General features: G+C 36.3%; 2 protein-coding genes across 2 annotated transcripts; one reads left to right on the top strand and one right to left on the bottom strand.

The window, feature by feature from the left end:
- Positions 1-233: 233 nt before the first annotated feature.
- Positions 234-3600, bottom strand: Rae1 (ribonucleic acid export 1). Its single transcript, XM_073092102.1, has 8 exons — positions 3263-3600; positions 2736-2828; positions 2569-2646; positions 2198-2293; positions 1812-1883; positions 1423-1698; positions 1129-1335; positions 234-470 (listed from the first exon to the last, which is right to left on the bottom strand). The coding sequence occupies exons 1-8, from the start codon at positions 3407-3409 to the stop codon at positions 387-389; spliced, it is 1053 nt and encodes a 350-aa protein (XP_072948203.1). The 5' UTR covers positions 3410-3600; the 3' UTR covers positions 234-386.
- A 2157-nt stretch (positions 3601-5757) lies between these two features.
- Positions 5758-7608, top strand: LOC140756576 (SOSS complex subunit B homolog). Its single transcript, XM_073092103.1, has 2 exons — positions 5758-6366; positions 6773-7608. Exons 1-2 carry the CDS (start codon positions 6046-6048, stop codon positions 7019-7021), a joined length of 570 nt encoding a protein of 189 aa, XP_072948204.1. The 5' UTR covers positions 5758-6045; the 3' UTR covers positions 7022-7608.
- The last annotated feature ends 8042 nt before the right edge of the window (positions 7609-15650 follow it).

Raw genomic sequence — 15650 nt, 5'->3', positions numbered from 1 at the left:
ATGTTTGATGCTGGAACTCTTATAACAACAGTGCACTACTAGTATTATGTTTGCATGTAATGATAATAAAGTTATACCAGGTAATTTGGCACCCTGGAATAATAATGCACCTTTGACCAAATTTGAAAAGCAAGCATATTTTCTTTAGAATTGGTTACAGATATACATTATAGACATTGGGGGCAGTTACCTTATGAGCAAGTTTATTTGTCATTTCAATTTAATACAAAAAATAAGAAAATTTTAGTTTATTACCACAAAACTTACATATTTTTACATATAATATAATTTACATCACTGCAATGTGCATAGTAATTTCACAACAAATTAAATGTATACACAATAAGTCAACATGATGTTTGGGCACTGGATTTGGATGTAAACAATTATGTGGAGCGCGGCTTGAGGTCTTCATAGCACGGTCGTAGGAAGATGAAGTTCTTCTTGGTTGGATTGTAGTGCTCATGTCCCTGTGGACGAAATGTTGCTCTATAGGTACTATTACTCGTCTGTCTCCACATATATCACTTTAACCTCAGTAAAGGTATGTACTGCTAATTTTATTAAGTGTAGGCACAAAATTAAAATAAACTTTGTCTAAAGAAAACTATTGAGAAGAAACCTGATTAACTGAGTGAACCAGAATGATTTATAAACTCTTTATAAATCAATTGCGTATAAAAAATTAAGATATAAAATCTACCAATGGGCACTTAGCCAGTTAGGTACCCTTCTCTTTCTGTGGATATCATACTCCCAGAAGGGGAACATGTTTCAGTTAGCTTTGCAGTACAATAAAAAAAAGAAATTGCAGGACCCTTTGTGGTTCGACTCCGGCGGCACCACCGCCGCACCTATTTCTACCTTAATAACAGCAGTGTTAGGCGCTGCTGTGTTTAGTTGTGAAGGGTGCGGTAAGGAAGACAGACTTTTCCGAGGAGTTCCAACTTAGTCCTCAGGGGTAGCGGCGCAACTGTGCCCGACCTCAGGTAGGAATATCTAATCCTCTCTGGGGTTGATTATAGATGTCCATGGGCGGCAGTAGTCACTTACCATCAGGTGGCCTGCATGCTCGTCTGCTACTCCTATATAATAAAAAAAAGGATTTGCTTAATAACAAGAACTTACCTTAGACCAGTCGTAACCGACAGAATAAGCGAAGATCTGGCCGTTGTGGTTGAAGGCGCACTTGGTGACGGGCTGGTCCAGCAGCTCCGAGGACTTGAGCTTGGTGCGCGCGTCCTTGTCCCAGAAGGAGAAGGAGCCATCCGAGCCCACCGTAGCCAGCGTGCCGTGCGCCGGGTGGAACGCGATGTCATTCACTGCATAGATGTCCTATGATCACATCATAAGATCTATATAAAATATGTACTGAACAAAAGGAAAGTAAATAGTTATTATCCCACATTGCGATAAACTGACCTGAAACCCTCCTGTAGTGCCAGTGGACCGATGGCATTTGAAAGTGAAGTTGTCTTTGGGATTGGTGGGGTTGACATACTGGATGGCCACCCTTCCTTCGACGCTACCGAGCGCAAAGCCTGTGGGTTGCTTAGTCTTCTTGTCGCGGAAAATGGCAATGCAGCGGTGCTGATATTTGAGCGGTGACTCCACACGCTTAAACTCTGCTGGCTTGTTTTCTAGTGTGTATAGGCAAATACCTCGGTCCGCTGTGCCCACCACTGCCATGGGGTAGTCCTGTCAAATAACAATATCATATAATATTACCAACAAAACAAACCTAAATATAGCAGTTCTTTTTTTTTATCACAGTTAATGTAATCCATTTATTTGTATAGAATTTGCCTTACCACATCTGCACAGTAGCAACGTTCTGATAAATTCATGGTCATTATCGGCACTGCACTCCGTGTATCCCAAAACTATAAAGAAATTAAACACATACACAAACTTATTTAATATTAATATAATTTAATTTAATTGATTTAAGTAATTACAATGGTAGTATACCATTTGCATAAATTAATAAAAGGAATTAAACCAAATGTTACTGATATTAATAATTTTGTTAGTAGTGCTTTTGAAAGGAACCTACTGGGTATACTTTGCAAGCTACTCTCAAAATCACAATCCACTAGCAGAATACCTCAGACATGGGGAGATCAAAGAATTTCAGGACGTTTAAAAAAAAATAATTGCCACATTAACAAAGTAGTATTTTTGGTTTATTTAGTACCTTAAGTGTTTTATCCCAAGAGGCTGTCATCAGGCATGTGTAATTAGGAGCTTTGATCCAGTGGCATGTCTTCACGGGCGCGTCGTGTGCTGCCACCTGCAGTGAAAATGTAGATAATTGCAATTGTACATACATATTTCAAAAAACACTTGCTAAAACTTATAATTCATACAATAAATATTTTATTATGTGTTACTGATACAATAACATACAACATAACAAGTATTTCAAAGTTATTTTATTTTCTGATCAATAAGACAAGCAAACATGTGCATCAATGGTGTATCAATTTCCATTTAGTGATAACCTTATAACTGTACCTTGTATGTTTTCCTGTTCAAATAATATAGCAACATATTGAATAACCTCACCTGCATAGCCTGGTTGGCAGCAAGGTCCCAACATTTTACACTCTTGTCGGTGGATGCCATAAACACTTTGCTGCCATCCTACAATAAATGTTATTTTATGAAACATCCAACATAAATGATTGCATAACATTAATACATTAAGTGCAACATGTCAAGCAGTGCCTCACATCATGCCAAGCCACGTCCAGGATAGGTCCATCCATGCCTTGCGCGGCTTTTGGAATGGTCTTGCCGGAGGACTCCACTTCCCAACATCTCACCTGCAAATATAAATTATAAATTACATTTTTATTCAATTGTCAACTCCAACTCCAATTTACACATTTGCTGTCTGTAAAAAATATTTACTTATGAAACAATGAAAAGTAAATTCCTTGATAAGAGCCTTTCCCAGTTGTTAAACAAGCCTAAAAGAATACCTCAGCACTCTCAGATTCACTTAAATCAGTTTACAGATATTGTGTACATTAATGACATTGTTAACATTTATAACATATAGGTAACCTGAAGTTTACAAAATATATTAAATTAAATGTTCAACAATATCGGGGATTGATTACTTTATATACTGTCTTGTATAATCGCACAAATGACGAATGGTATGACTTCTCTGAGATAGGTATACTCAGCGAAGTCGGCACATTGCACTGTGACAATGTTTAGTTAGTTTAGGATAATGAAGCGGGCTGGTTACCCGGCAGTCCCAGCTGCCGGCCACGAGGAAGGTCTGCGGCACGGAGGGCGGCGAGAACTCCAGCGCCGACACCGTGTCGTCGGGCGGCGACGCCACCTCCACGTCCTTGTTGGGGTTGTTGCCGCCACCGCCTAGTTGATTGTACATTTTGCTGCTAATTACACTTTCCTAATATAATAAACTTAACCACTCGAGTGCTTCACACTGTTCTAATCTGCTTACAGATCTTTATCTGGAAGTTAATATTAATAAGCGATAAATAAACTTTTAAAACACACGCTCGAAAGTTTACAAGCAGTCGCATTCGACCGTTTTACAAATGTCAAGTATTGTCAGTGTCAATTTGGGTCAGTCATGTCAAAAATACAGCACATGCGTTCCCATTTTACCAATGATATTTAATAATTAAAAACAAATTGGCTACTTGACACTTTTTGGGAAACTGTTTTAATGAATTCATATACGTATTATATATGCCTTTCATTGATCATTTTTTCGAAAAAAGGGCTATTTATTAATAAAAACATATTTTTATTACGGTAAACGGAACGTTACGCCAAAACAGGCTGTCAAGTGTCATTTCGTAGCGTGACGTCAACACATTGAAAATATAGAAATAAACTTCGACGCTACACATACTTCAGGGGAAATCTTGGGAATTATTTAACTTTTATTAGTACATTTGCAAGAATGTCAAATTACAAGGCGTGTGCAGTGACGATGTGTTCAAGTACGATCGCTAAATATCCTAACAAATTTGCTTATACAAGTTCCTAAACCCAAATCTCATAAACGTTAAAGAACTTGCAGATTCTTATATGTTTAAATCCTCTGTTTGCAAGCAATGACATTTTATACTATCTATGTAAGAGAAGTATTATTGAAAAAAAGGAATAAATTTAGTAACTCTCGAGTGATTCGTCAATTCCAAATCATTGGAACGGGACGTAATCAAAACAAAACAGCAAGTGGAAGTATTCATATATTTAATATATTATATAGATGTCTATGATAAGAATAGAATTATAAGACGTCTATGAGAATTCTATTTTAAGGGCCCATTCTGTAATTAATAGGACACAATTAAAATATTTCATGACTGTGTTATTATTGATGGTGCATGTGCACTGATTAAGTAACAGGACTGTATAATTAAAAATACATGATTTGCTAATATTAGTATTTTATTAACCGATTTCTTTGTTTATTTGGTTTATATGGTTCTATTAGTGAGTACACACAGTAGAACTTTTGTATATATTTATCATATGTTACAGTTAGATACAATAATTACTACAGATCACCTAAGCTAAATTTTTGTGCTGCTTGTGTGTCTGCTTTTCTTCATTACTAAAATTATTTTCCGTAACAAATGGATATATATTTTTATCACTGTCATTTTCAGAATTAAATTGCAATGCAATAATAGGAACTGTATGGTCACTTTTCTTCCTTCATCTTGTTGGGTAGGTTACGCAAGTAAAGAAGTACTATTTCCCGTGTACTTTACTTTATGTATTTCAGACTGGTGCCCACTTTCGAAACTTTTGGCTCCTCACTTCTTCTAGGCAGGACAGTCATCACATTTTCATTTTCATTGATGTACCTTGTGTTCAGGACAACTTTTACTTTTCATGAAACACAAACTTGCCTTCCTCTTAAACTGCACATACTCTATAACGTCGTCACTATACGATTGTCGGGAAGATCTGTAAATATAAATATAATCAATTAATAACCTTAAAACAGTTCACATAAGAACATAAGTATATTTAAAAAAATCTTAATAATCACTTGAAGACAACCTTTCTTCTGTCTGAAGTCAGTTAAGAAATGTTTTAATTGTCCGATATGATTAAATGTAAATATAAAGAATGTTTTACTTACGTTGTTTATTTGATATTTCCATAGGTTATCTCACGGAAGTTTTTGTATCCATTTTGATTTATTGCACTGCATATATGGAGATTCTTTAAGCAGGTTCACGCTATCAGCTTTAATATAGTATGGCTCCATTTCGGTTCACAACATATTATAAATTCAACCAACTCTAACAGCAAACGATTTAATTATTATTTGTCTTGTTTGGTTTCGATGTAGTGACGTCACATGACATTTGAGGCAGCACTGTCGCCGTTTTGGGATTTAAAATCCACAGATAAAAAATCGAAAATTTCTTTTTAAAAATTAAAATACTTAGAACGTATTAAAAAATAAACGAAATACTGCATAATTTATGTTTACTTATAAGCTATTATATGCAACATATTTCATATTTTATTGTTATAACTGTCAAGTACCCAATTAATTTTAACTTACAGATTCTATCAGTATAAAGAAGTGATAATGACCGTGGTATCGTGCAAAGAGTATAGTAGTCTATATAGTGGTAACGTGTATTTGGTTTATAAAAAGTTTTAATGATTTTATGCCTATAGACAAATACATATTCAAACTTTTTCAATATGGCTGAATTATTTGACGACTTTGGTCACAATAGCTTACAACAGACAGCCAAACCTCTATGGTTTACAGCTGATTGTCAATTTTGCAATAATCTTTATTTGTCAGCATTTGATAAAGTAATACATAAATACTGGCCATTAGTTATAAAGATTTAATAATAAATAAAGATTTACTTTATATATTGAAGTTTTCAACAACCTCCAACAATCTTACATTAAATAACTTTAAGCAGCGTTCCTCTTGTCTATTTCTCGGATGTAAAGTGAGGCGAGAGCAGGTGGAGGGCTCCGAGGGTACCGAGAGGTGGGACGAGCGCGATGAGCACGACGGAGTACGTGCAGATCAAGGAGCTGAAGCCGGGCATGAAGAACATCAACGCGGTGTTCATCGTGCTGGAGGTGGGCGCGCCGACGCTGACGAAGGAGGCGCGCGAGGTGCGCACGCTGCGCGTGGCGGACGCGTCGGCGTGCGTCAACCTGTCCGTGTGGGACGAGCCCGGCGCGCTGCTGCAGCCCGGCGACATCGTGCGCCTCACGCGCGGGTACGCCTCGCTGTGGCGCGCCGCGCTCACGCTCTACTCCGGCAAGTCCGGCGACATACAGAAAGTCGGCGAATTCTGCATGCTCTTCAATGAACAAGTAATTACATACAAATATATGTAATAGTGTCCCATAATTACTGAGACATTTAAAAATACTGCTGTATATATTTTATTTTCATTATATAGAATACATATCCACCTTATGGTAAGTGACGACTGTCATTCAAGAAATCTACAATCAACCCCAGATAAGATTAGGTTCCTACCAAAGGTCAGCCACAGATGTGCCACTACTTCCAAGAACTAAGCAGGAATGCCTCGAAAAGTTTGTCTCCCTTAGCACACCTTTCAAACCAGAACATAGCTAAACTTGACACTTCTGTTATTAGGCAGAAGTAAGTGTGGCGATGGTGCCACTGGAGTCACACCATAGAAGGTTCTACTACCTTTCACAGTTCATTTCCTAATTTAAATATTCAAACGTATTCTAATCTTCATGGCAGGTAAATATGAGTGAGCCGCAGCCTACTCCTCCGCCGGCTGCCACGGGCGCCGCCCCCGAGCGCAGCAACGGCACGCATTCGGGACCTCGCAACATGATGCAGAGCTCGCAGCCAGCCAACTCCAGTTCCTCCCAAATGACACCCAAGTCGGAGCGCTTCGCGGGCGCGGCGCAGGACCACTCCTCCAAGCACGCGCACAAGACGTACGTGCGCGGGCGCGGCCACCAGCGCGGCAACAGCAGGAGGTAGCCCTCCCCGCACTAGCGCCGCTGGGTTGCCACATGCAGTGCTATGTATCACATAATGTTAAAATCAAGTTGCTGATGTTGCATGATACCATGACTAGCGTGTAATATTTTATCTTGTAGCTTTTGAGAACAGACAAATAATTCATGTATTGAAAAAATCTTGTATCTGTAAACTGTGTGATGACATAGTAAAGGACTTGCCAACGCTAAACATGATTAGTTAAATTTGTGGTTAACTATCATTTCATAATAGTGTGATTGAGGCCAGTATAAGTGATGACATTTTATTACATCTTGCATAATTAACTTATTAAATTCAAATGCTAACATGATAAGGGCGAGACTAGCCTAATATACAAATTTTGCAATCCCCAGAGAATATTATCATAGTATTTTTGTACTGAAAACATTGTGAAAATTAAAACGAAAGTTCCAAACAGGAATATATATATTTTTTAATATAGCATTATCACAATTTGTCATATTGGGAACACAAAACAAATATGTAACATTATTGAAATAAATGTACTTATACCATTTTTTAATCATCATCAAATGTAAATAATATAAGCAATGTGTTTCAATCAATTATTGTTTTAATGCCCTTTGTGGTTATACCTACACAATCTGCAAAGAAACAATACGAAAGCATTTAATGGTGGACTTTAGCACTGTAAAGGAAAAGATAGGAAAACCAGATTTTACACTTACAGCCCCACATCCTTGTGTCGTGAAGAACAGCCAGTCCCAGAAAATATATCCAAATTCCTTATTCAGAAGTCTGTCTGGCCAAGGATTGAATCCGGAACTCTACGCGTCAAATCGGAACGGTGACCGCTCCGCCACGAGGGTCGGGTCAGGGATTCAAGCGAGATTGATTAGTTATGATCAGTTCGGCTCGGAAAGAAATCGGGCAATAAAACGCAGCATATAATTTTCATTGCTACTTTGCAGATATGCACAGAATTAAAAAAAATGCATATATTTTACTAGTTTCCCACTTCAAATACAAGGGGTGGTTTCTTACTGTGCCTTCTGAAAAACAGATGAGATAGTCAGAAATCAGATACTCATACAGTTTTTTTTTCTTTTCGAGGGGGAAACCTTCAAAAGGTACCCGACGACATGGGAGCGATGGCGGGTTATGTGGGATTTTTACCGCAGTAAAACCCCCTTCGGTGGTCGTCCTCAGCGCTTTTTGGAGAACTCCGGCATCTCCGACGGAACACAACCGGAGTCCTCCAAGCGCGATACCCGGATCGGGCTCTGCCCAGGGGAAGCGTTCGCCCCTCCCACAACATCTGGTGATTACGACGGTATCCGACCACACATACCGCCGTCCTTCCCGGGTAGCATACTGGACGGTTCGAGCTCCCACTCTTGCCGCCCGCAACCCCGGAAGCCCCCTTTTAATAGCCTCTTACGACAGGCAGGGGATACCGTAGCCCTATTCTAGTCCCGGAACTACAGGGACAACTCATACAGGTCCTGCTCTATGCATGAACGATCTCCGTTCGCGACGTCCAGCGGATGCGTACCTACTTGGGAGCCGTAACTACAACTTTATACTTTTAAAGCAGCTGCACCTGTGTAAAATCTGAAGCTGGCACAACACAAGCTTAGAACTATGTTAAAGTAAATAATCAACAAAATAAAAAAACCTTGCAAACTACAGGTTCAAATGGAATGTAATTTTGGAATATACCTCGTTATATTATGACCTCTTGACTACTTAGAATTCAAGCTCCTAGCACTATCAAGGCTATTCTAAAGGCTGTTACGGCGGTGCCCTATTTTGCTTTGGTCGACTTGGCTGGGGCACTGCCGTGCTACCAGACGTAGGGTAAATACATATAGAATTTTAAAATATTTGTAATAGTAATAAAAATGCATATGGTTTCCCGTAATTCGGTTGATATGTAAAATGTTTATTTGGTTTAAACAAAACAAAAATATTATTATGGTGTAGGATCGCTTTCACTCGAATATATCACCGAGAACAGTCTCTTATCTAAATAGCATTTTAATAATAGTGGAGACTACATAAATATACTTTGAACTTAGACATTATTGCGTAAACAAAAAATAACATCGCAATAGCTCATACTTCGTTTAATAAGATCGCATCCACATACGAATTAGGTATGTGTAATGTGGACCATTCAGGTACATAAGTAATAAGTATCTATGCATCGCACATTTCTTTGTTTTTGTGGCCTTTAATGTCTGTTTAATATGATTTCAATTTTATTTATTTCTGTAATTTCATATATCTTCTATACAGAGTGAATCTCCATAAAGTGCACATATTGAAACAGGTAAAATTAAACCGCATTTTGTCGACAAAAAAAATATAAAAAATAATAAAAAAATTTTTTTTTGGGTTTTACGACCTTTTGAAGTTTTTTTTTTTGGAATTGTGCACCTAAAGTAAATAAATCGCTATAACTTTTGAACTAAAAGAGTTATCATGTTCAAACAAAAATTACAATGAATGCCAATTATAGGCCGTACTGATCCATGAAAAAAAAAAAAAACAAAAAAGTTTATCTTCCCAGAAAAAAATGTTCAGATTAGTGTGAAAAAAAACATTTTTTAGGTTAAATTTCAGTAATCGTGAATTTCCTCAAAATAATCTAGGCTTTTTATTTTATTTTTATTATTTAATGTAATTCTACGTCGTATTAGCTTTCAAACACTAAAAAAAGCATGCCTCTAACTTAAGTATAAAGTTTCCTGCGAGCGCTTAAACATAGGCAGTTTTTAAGGGTGTTGGTAATAAATAACATTTTTAATACAAGCTAGTGTTTTTTTTTTAATTATTAAAGATTTATTTTATTACTGTTTTATCACTTTAATATCGTCAAAAATAAGAAACTACCACGAATTTACCATTGAAACATATTTTTGATAGTTTTCTTTGTTTATATTTTGGACATCTAATTATGGGTCGGACTATACCAGTTTTATTAGGGCGCACGTGCGTCGCGTCATGAGTATCTTTTTTGAAGCGTTCCTAGCAAACTTTATACTTGAGTTAGAGGAGTGTTTTTTTTAGTGTTTGAAAGCTAATACGACGTAGAATTGCATTAAACAATAATAAAAAAATAAAATGCCTAGATTATTTTGAGGAAATTGATGATTACTGAAAATTTTACCTAAAAAAGTGCTTTTTTGCACTAATCTGACATTTTTTTCCTGGGAAGATGATTTTTTTTTGATTTTTTTTTTCATGGATCAGTACGGCCTATCATTGGCAATCATTGTTATTTTTGTTTGAACCTGATAATCCTCTTAGTTTAAAAGTTATAGCGATTTATTTACTTCAGGTGCAAAATTCCCAAAAAAAAATTCAAAAGGTCGTAAAACCCAAAAAAAATTTTTTTTTATTTTTTTTATATTTTTTTTGTCGACAAAATGCGGTTTAATTTTACCTGTTTCAATATGTGCACTTTATGGAGATTCACCCTGTATATATAAAAGCGAAAAGATACGTTCAAAACGTATTAATCAAGGTTTTGACTAAACTACTGAAGCTACAATCATGAAACTTGAGATATAGCTGCATTTTATGATGTAGATGCGCACTAAGAACGGATTTTTTGATATTCCACCTTTAAGGGGGTTAAATGGGGGTTGAAAGTTAGTATGAAAGTCCATCAGTTTTAAAGCAAACTGGTTGAAAATTGGTATTTAGCTTTCTGATTTAAAGTAATAAAAATTTAATCTAAGGGTTTTTCCAAAATCAACCCTAAATGTGGTAAAATAGGGGTTGACAGCTTATTTTAAATTTTGCCATTTTGAAAGCCAGCACTTTGAAAGTTAGCCATTGCTTTACTGGTTAGATATAATAGAACTTTAGTTCTACCGTTTTTGGAAAATCAACCCTTATGTGGGTTAAATAAGGGTTGTAAGTTTGTATGAAAGTCCCCCAGTTTTGAAGTAAACTGTATGAAAATCGGTATTTGGGTTTTCGATAGAAAATAATTAAACACCTATTTCACCATTTTTGGAAAATCAACCCTTAAGTTGGTAAAATAAGGGTTGACAGCTTATTTTAAAATTTGCCAATTTGAAAGCCAGCACTATGAAAGTTAGCCATTGCCTCACTGGTTAGATATAGTGGAACTTTAATTCTATCGTTTTTGGAAAATCAACCCTTATTTGGGTTAAATAGGGGTTGTAAGTTTGTATGAGAGTCCCCCAGTATTAATGTAAACTGTATAAAAATCGGTATTTGGGTTTTCGATAGAAAATAATAAAACACTTATTTCATCATTTTTGGAAAATCAACCCTTAAGTTCGATTAATATGGAATAGAACTTTATTTTAAAATCCTTTAATTTGGAAACAAGGATTGTAAAAATAGCATTTTGCTTTCTGGTTCGAAATAATAGAGCTTCTTTAACACCGTTTATGGAAAATTTACCCTTAAGAAGGTAAAATAGGGGTGGAAACTTCGTTTAGAAGTCCACAGCTTTTTAAGCAAAGTGTATGAAAATTGTTATTTGGCCTTTTGATTGAAAATAATAGGATACCTATTTCACAGTTTTTGGAAAATCAACCCTTAAGGTTGGTTAATAGGGGATGGAATTTTATTTTAAAATCCGTTTATTTGGAAACAACGACTGTAAAAATAGGATTTAGCTTCCTGGTACGAAATAATAAATCTTCTTTAACAACGTTTATGGAAAATCTACCCTTAAGAGGATAACATAGGGGTAGAAACTTCGTTTAGAAGTTCGCAAATTTTAGAGCAAAGTCTATGTAATTTAGTATTCTGCTTTCTGATTGAAAATAATAGAACACCTATTTCATCGTTTTTTAAAAATTAACCCTTAAGGACGTTTAAGAGGGGATGGAACTTTATTTTAAAAACCGTTATTTTGGAAGCAAGGACTGTAAAAATTGGCAATTGGCTTTCTGGTTGGGAATGATAGAACTTTTTTAACACCATTTATGGAAAATCTACCCCTAAGTGCGTAATAGGGGTTGAAAGTTTGTGTAGAGGTAAGCCGATTATGAAGCAAAGTCTATGAAAATTGGTACTTTGCTTTCTGATTGTAAATAATATTTTTTTTTTTTTGAAAATCAACGCTTAAAGTCGTTAAATAGGGGTTGGAACTTTATTTTATAATCCGTTAATTTTGAAGCAACCACTATGAAAAAATATCATTAGACTCAATGAAACATCTGAGTCACTGTTTTTTTAGATCAACCCTTAAGACTAAATATTTTTGCCATTGTGTATATTCTAATCAATAGCATCACTATAAGACTAACTTTTGGGCTGTATCGAGTTTTATTGTTTGTTTTGACTGTGTATTTTCGCTACACACCAAAGTAGGAAATAATATTTAAATTAGGAATCATTATCAAAATTAGCCATAATACTACTCCCGTAGAAACTTGATAAAGCGAACTATTTGTTGCGGTACGGCATTCGGATTATCGAAAATTTCGGATAATTGCGTTTATGAAGAAAAGCTATTTGATCCGATTGAGGAAGGTAATGTTTTTCAACGGTATGTTTGTACGTATGTATTTCTCATTCTTTGTCAAACTTAAACAACTTCACTAATTTTGACATATGATGTGTCGTTGGATTCATCTGAATTGCAGGGATAAGATAGGCTATAATTTGAAGTAATCGCGGTTTTGGTTTGTATAGTAACTTTCCCGTTGCGATTTGGCTGCTTTCTGGAATTTAAATGCACATATGACATAATATAGCTGATCTGCGGTTATTACAAAGTTACTTATTCACGTTTGGTAATCCAAATAATTGCGAATCTGTATAACTGAGGTCCGGATAATAGATTTTCTTCTGTATCACTAGTATACATTATGTGATTGCTTATCATATGTTTCTTTAATACGTCTAGGCGCAGTTCTTATTATATGCCATTGGTCTAGACGCCACTAATTATTTAAAGATTTGTATTTATGTAGACTAAATGGCTTGATGGATTTTGACTTCTGTGTGGTGTTAGATTTGCCTTTATCACAAGAGCAGAATAATAGAATAGGCCAACTAAAAAGTTTTTAACCCAAAAATCTACTAGGTACAAATTACTAAATTTTAACTAAAACAAAACTTCTTCACATCAAATTTCAATGGTTTTGGTTGTGTCACTTTTTAGTTGTTTTTTTTTTCATTCATAATTTTAATTTCAATCATTTATAAGTTTTCCTTTTTAATTCCAATCATTTATAAGTTTTCAAAATAATTATCATATTTTTTCATATCAATTGACAAGTATAAGCGGGTTTATGTCACACGAGCTATAAAATAGTATACGATACTTGTGACATAAGTAGCCTATTATGTGCACAGCGTTTAGCACCCTCGCTGCGCTCGGGCGCTAATTTCACGCCGTGCAAAAATAGGCTACTTTGGCCACGCGTATCGTAATGTACTATTCTATTTTTAATATCTTACATATCTGTTTTGTTGTAGGTAATTAGAATTATTGTTAATTGTGCGGGACAACGTGAACAGCCGACTCGGACTCGACATGTAATTATAAGTTTTTCAATTTGTTTACTTATTTTATAGTTGAAAATAGTTTATAAGTTTTAATAAACAATGATTTCATTATGCGTAACACACAATCAGCTGATAAATATTGTATACTTGTGCGGACGACGCGAACAGCTGACTCCAACTCAATCAGCTGATCATAGCGGTAGGACTTAGTTACGCCGATCTACACCGTGACCTGGAGCTCGCTCCAATACAACAAGTCCTCAAACAATTCTCTGAAGCGTTCTTCGCCCGCTCAGAACAACATCCTAACCCATTAATTAAGGGTGCAGCGGACTACGCTGCCCCTCTTCCTACACGTCACAACTGCTGCCGGCCAAGAAATATCTTGACCGACGCTTCTAACAAACTCTCCACGGATCTGGAGAATATTCTGGCCGCCCACAGGGGCGAACCACTTTCCATTGATAATCGTCTTCCCGACGATTATAGTCGTATTCATGATACGTTGACACCTTCAGTGTCAACTACCCAGCGGTCGCTCTCTATGGAGCGCCGCTAGCGCCTCTCGTTCCACAACGAGAGGTCGCTATCCGATGTCGGCTGTACGGTCCCCTAGGACGAAGCTTTTAAGGAGAATTTTTAGAGGGATGGTCTTCCCTTCAGGAGGTCCTTTCACAAGCCCCACACTACGCAGGCACCGGCCGTCGCGGCCTGTAAGTGCTTGGTTGCATTTTTACTCCTCCCTCTCCGCTGAGGGTCAGCCCAATTTTCCACCTATTCGTCTGGCCACAAAAAAAAATGGTTTTTACTCGCAGTACTTGCAGTATACCCACGGAGCAATAAAGAAACAAGGAACAGAACAAAAGTTTTTCATTTTCTTCCAATCCAGCAATATAGTAAAGTGCCCTGCACATTAATAGGGAGCACATTAGAATATTGACGACCCGCGCGACAGTCACCATATCGGTCTGACACGCAAAGGATTCCGGGCTCGATTCCCGGCCAGACAGATATCTGAATAGTGTATTCGTCTTTGTGTGTGTCCATGGCACCCACGATACAGAGAATCCTAGTGTGGGCGGTGAGTGTAGAAGCATTTATATTCGTAAACACTGTACCTAAGTATTTACGGAGTATTTGTAGTGAGACTAAATACTAGAATACCTCAATACCTACCCCACCCGCTCTCGCCCGATGACATTGGTTAATCCTGCTCTTCACCGCGTCTCATTTTTACTCTTATTTTAGATTATTATTAAAAAAAAAAGATTTCCGTCTCTTAATTAGTATGATAAATCTTCACATATATCAGTAAATTTTAATATGTAAACATCTTCAAGAATCGGTGATGCCTTGGATTTGAATCGTGACCTCTGACACAAAACAAATTAATCATAATCGATTACGAGAATTGGATAAGTGGATGGAGCGACACTTCGGAAAATCAAAACATTAACGCATCTTGGACAAGGATATGTAATGCTTAAGCATATTGTTGACATTTTGTATGATCACGTTTGTGTTAATACACACACAAAAATAAATATGAGATAAACAAATAAAAGAAAATGTTACGACAATTTTGTTAAGTTGTGTGATTATAAATAAGTACGTACTTATATGCGTTTAGGAAATTATATTTATTTAAAATGACAAACTGTAGGTATACGAGTAGGTGCTATTTTATGTTATATGTTACGCAAAATCATAACCTTAACGTTATTTCCTTAACCCAATATCTGGTTAGCTTACCTTCAAAGTATAGGTACATATATTATATTATATGTATTTAGTTATTTTGTTCTACTATATTTTTTGAACGAAAATGTTAATTAATATACCAATAAAACATAATCGCTCAATTAATATTCATCGGAAACCAATCGTACAGCTTGAACATTTGCCCGCAGCGGAGTGGTAAGTAGGTTAGTGATGCACTTTGCGGGCTTAGACGATCATTACGGTGAGGTTACTACACGCGTTGAAGTCTTTTATATGGCAGACTAACGACCTCTTACTATCGAATTTCGGTCGAGATAAAGTTATCTATATTGTAAGAATATAACAGATACATGTCTATTTGTTTAAGTTTAGTTCTGTGCTAAAAGTATTAGATTATTTATGAACAAAAATAAAGCAT

The sequence above is a fragment of the Epargyreus clarus genome, unplaced genomic scaffold (assembly GCF_041222505.1).
Source record: "Epargyreus clarus isolate Ecla_fem2 unplaced genomic scaffold, WU_Ecla_fem_2.2 ptg000035l, whole genome shotgun sequence".
In the NCBI taxonomy this organism is placed as follows: Eukaryota; Metazoa; Arthropoda; class Insecta; order Lepidoptera; family Hesperiidae; genus Epargyreus; species Epargyreus clarus.
The sequence above is the reverse complement of the archived record's forward strand: the minus strand, read 5'-3'. Positions and strand labels throughout refer to the sequence as shown.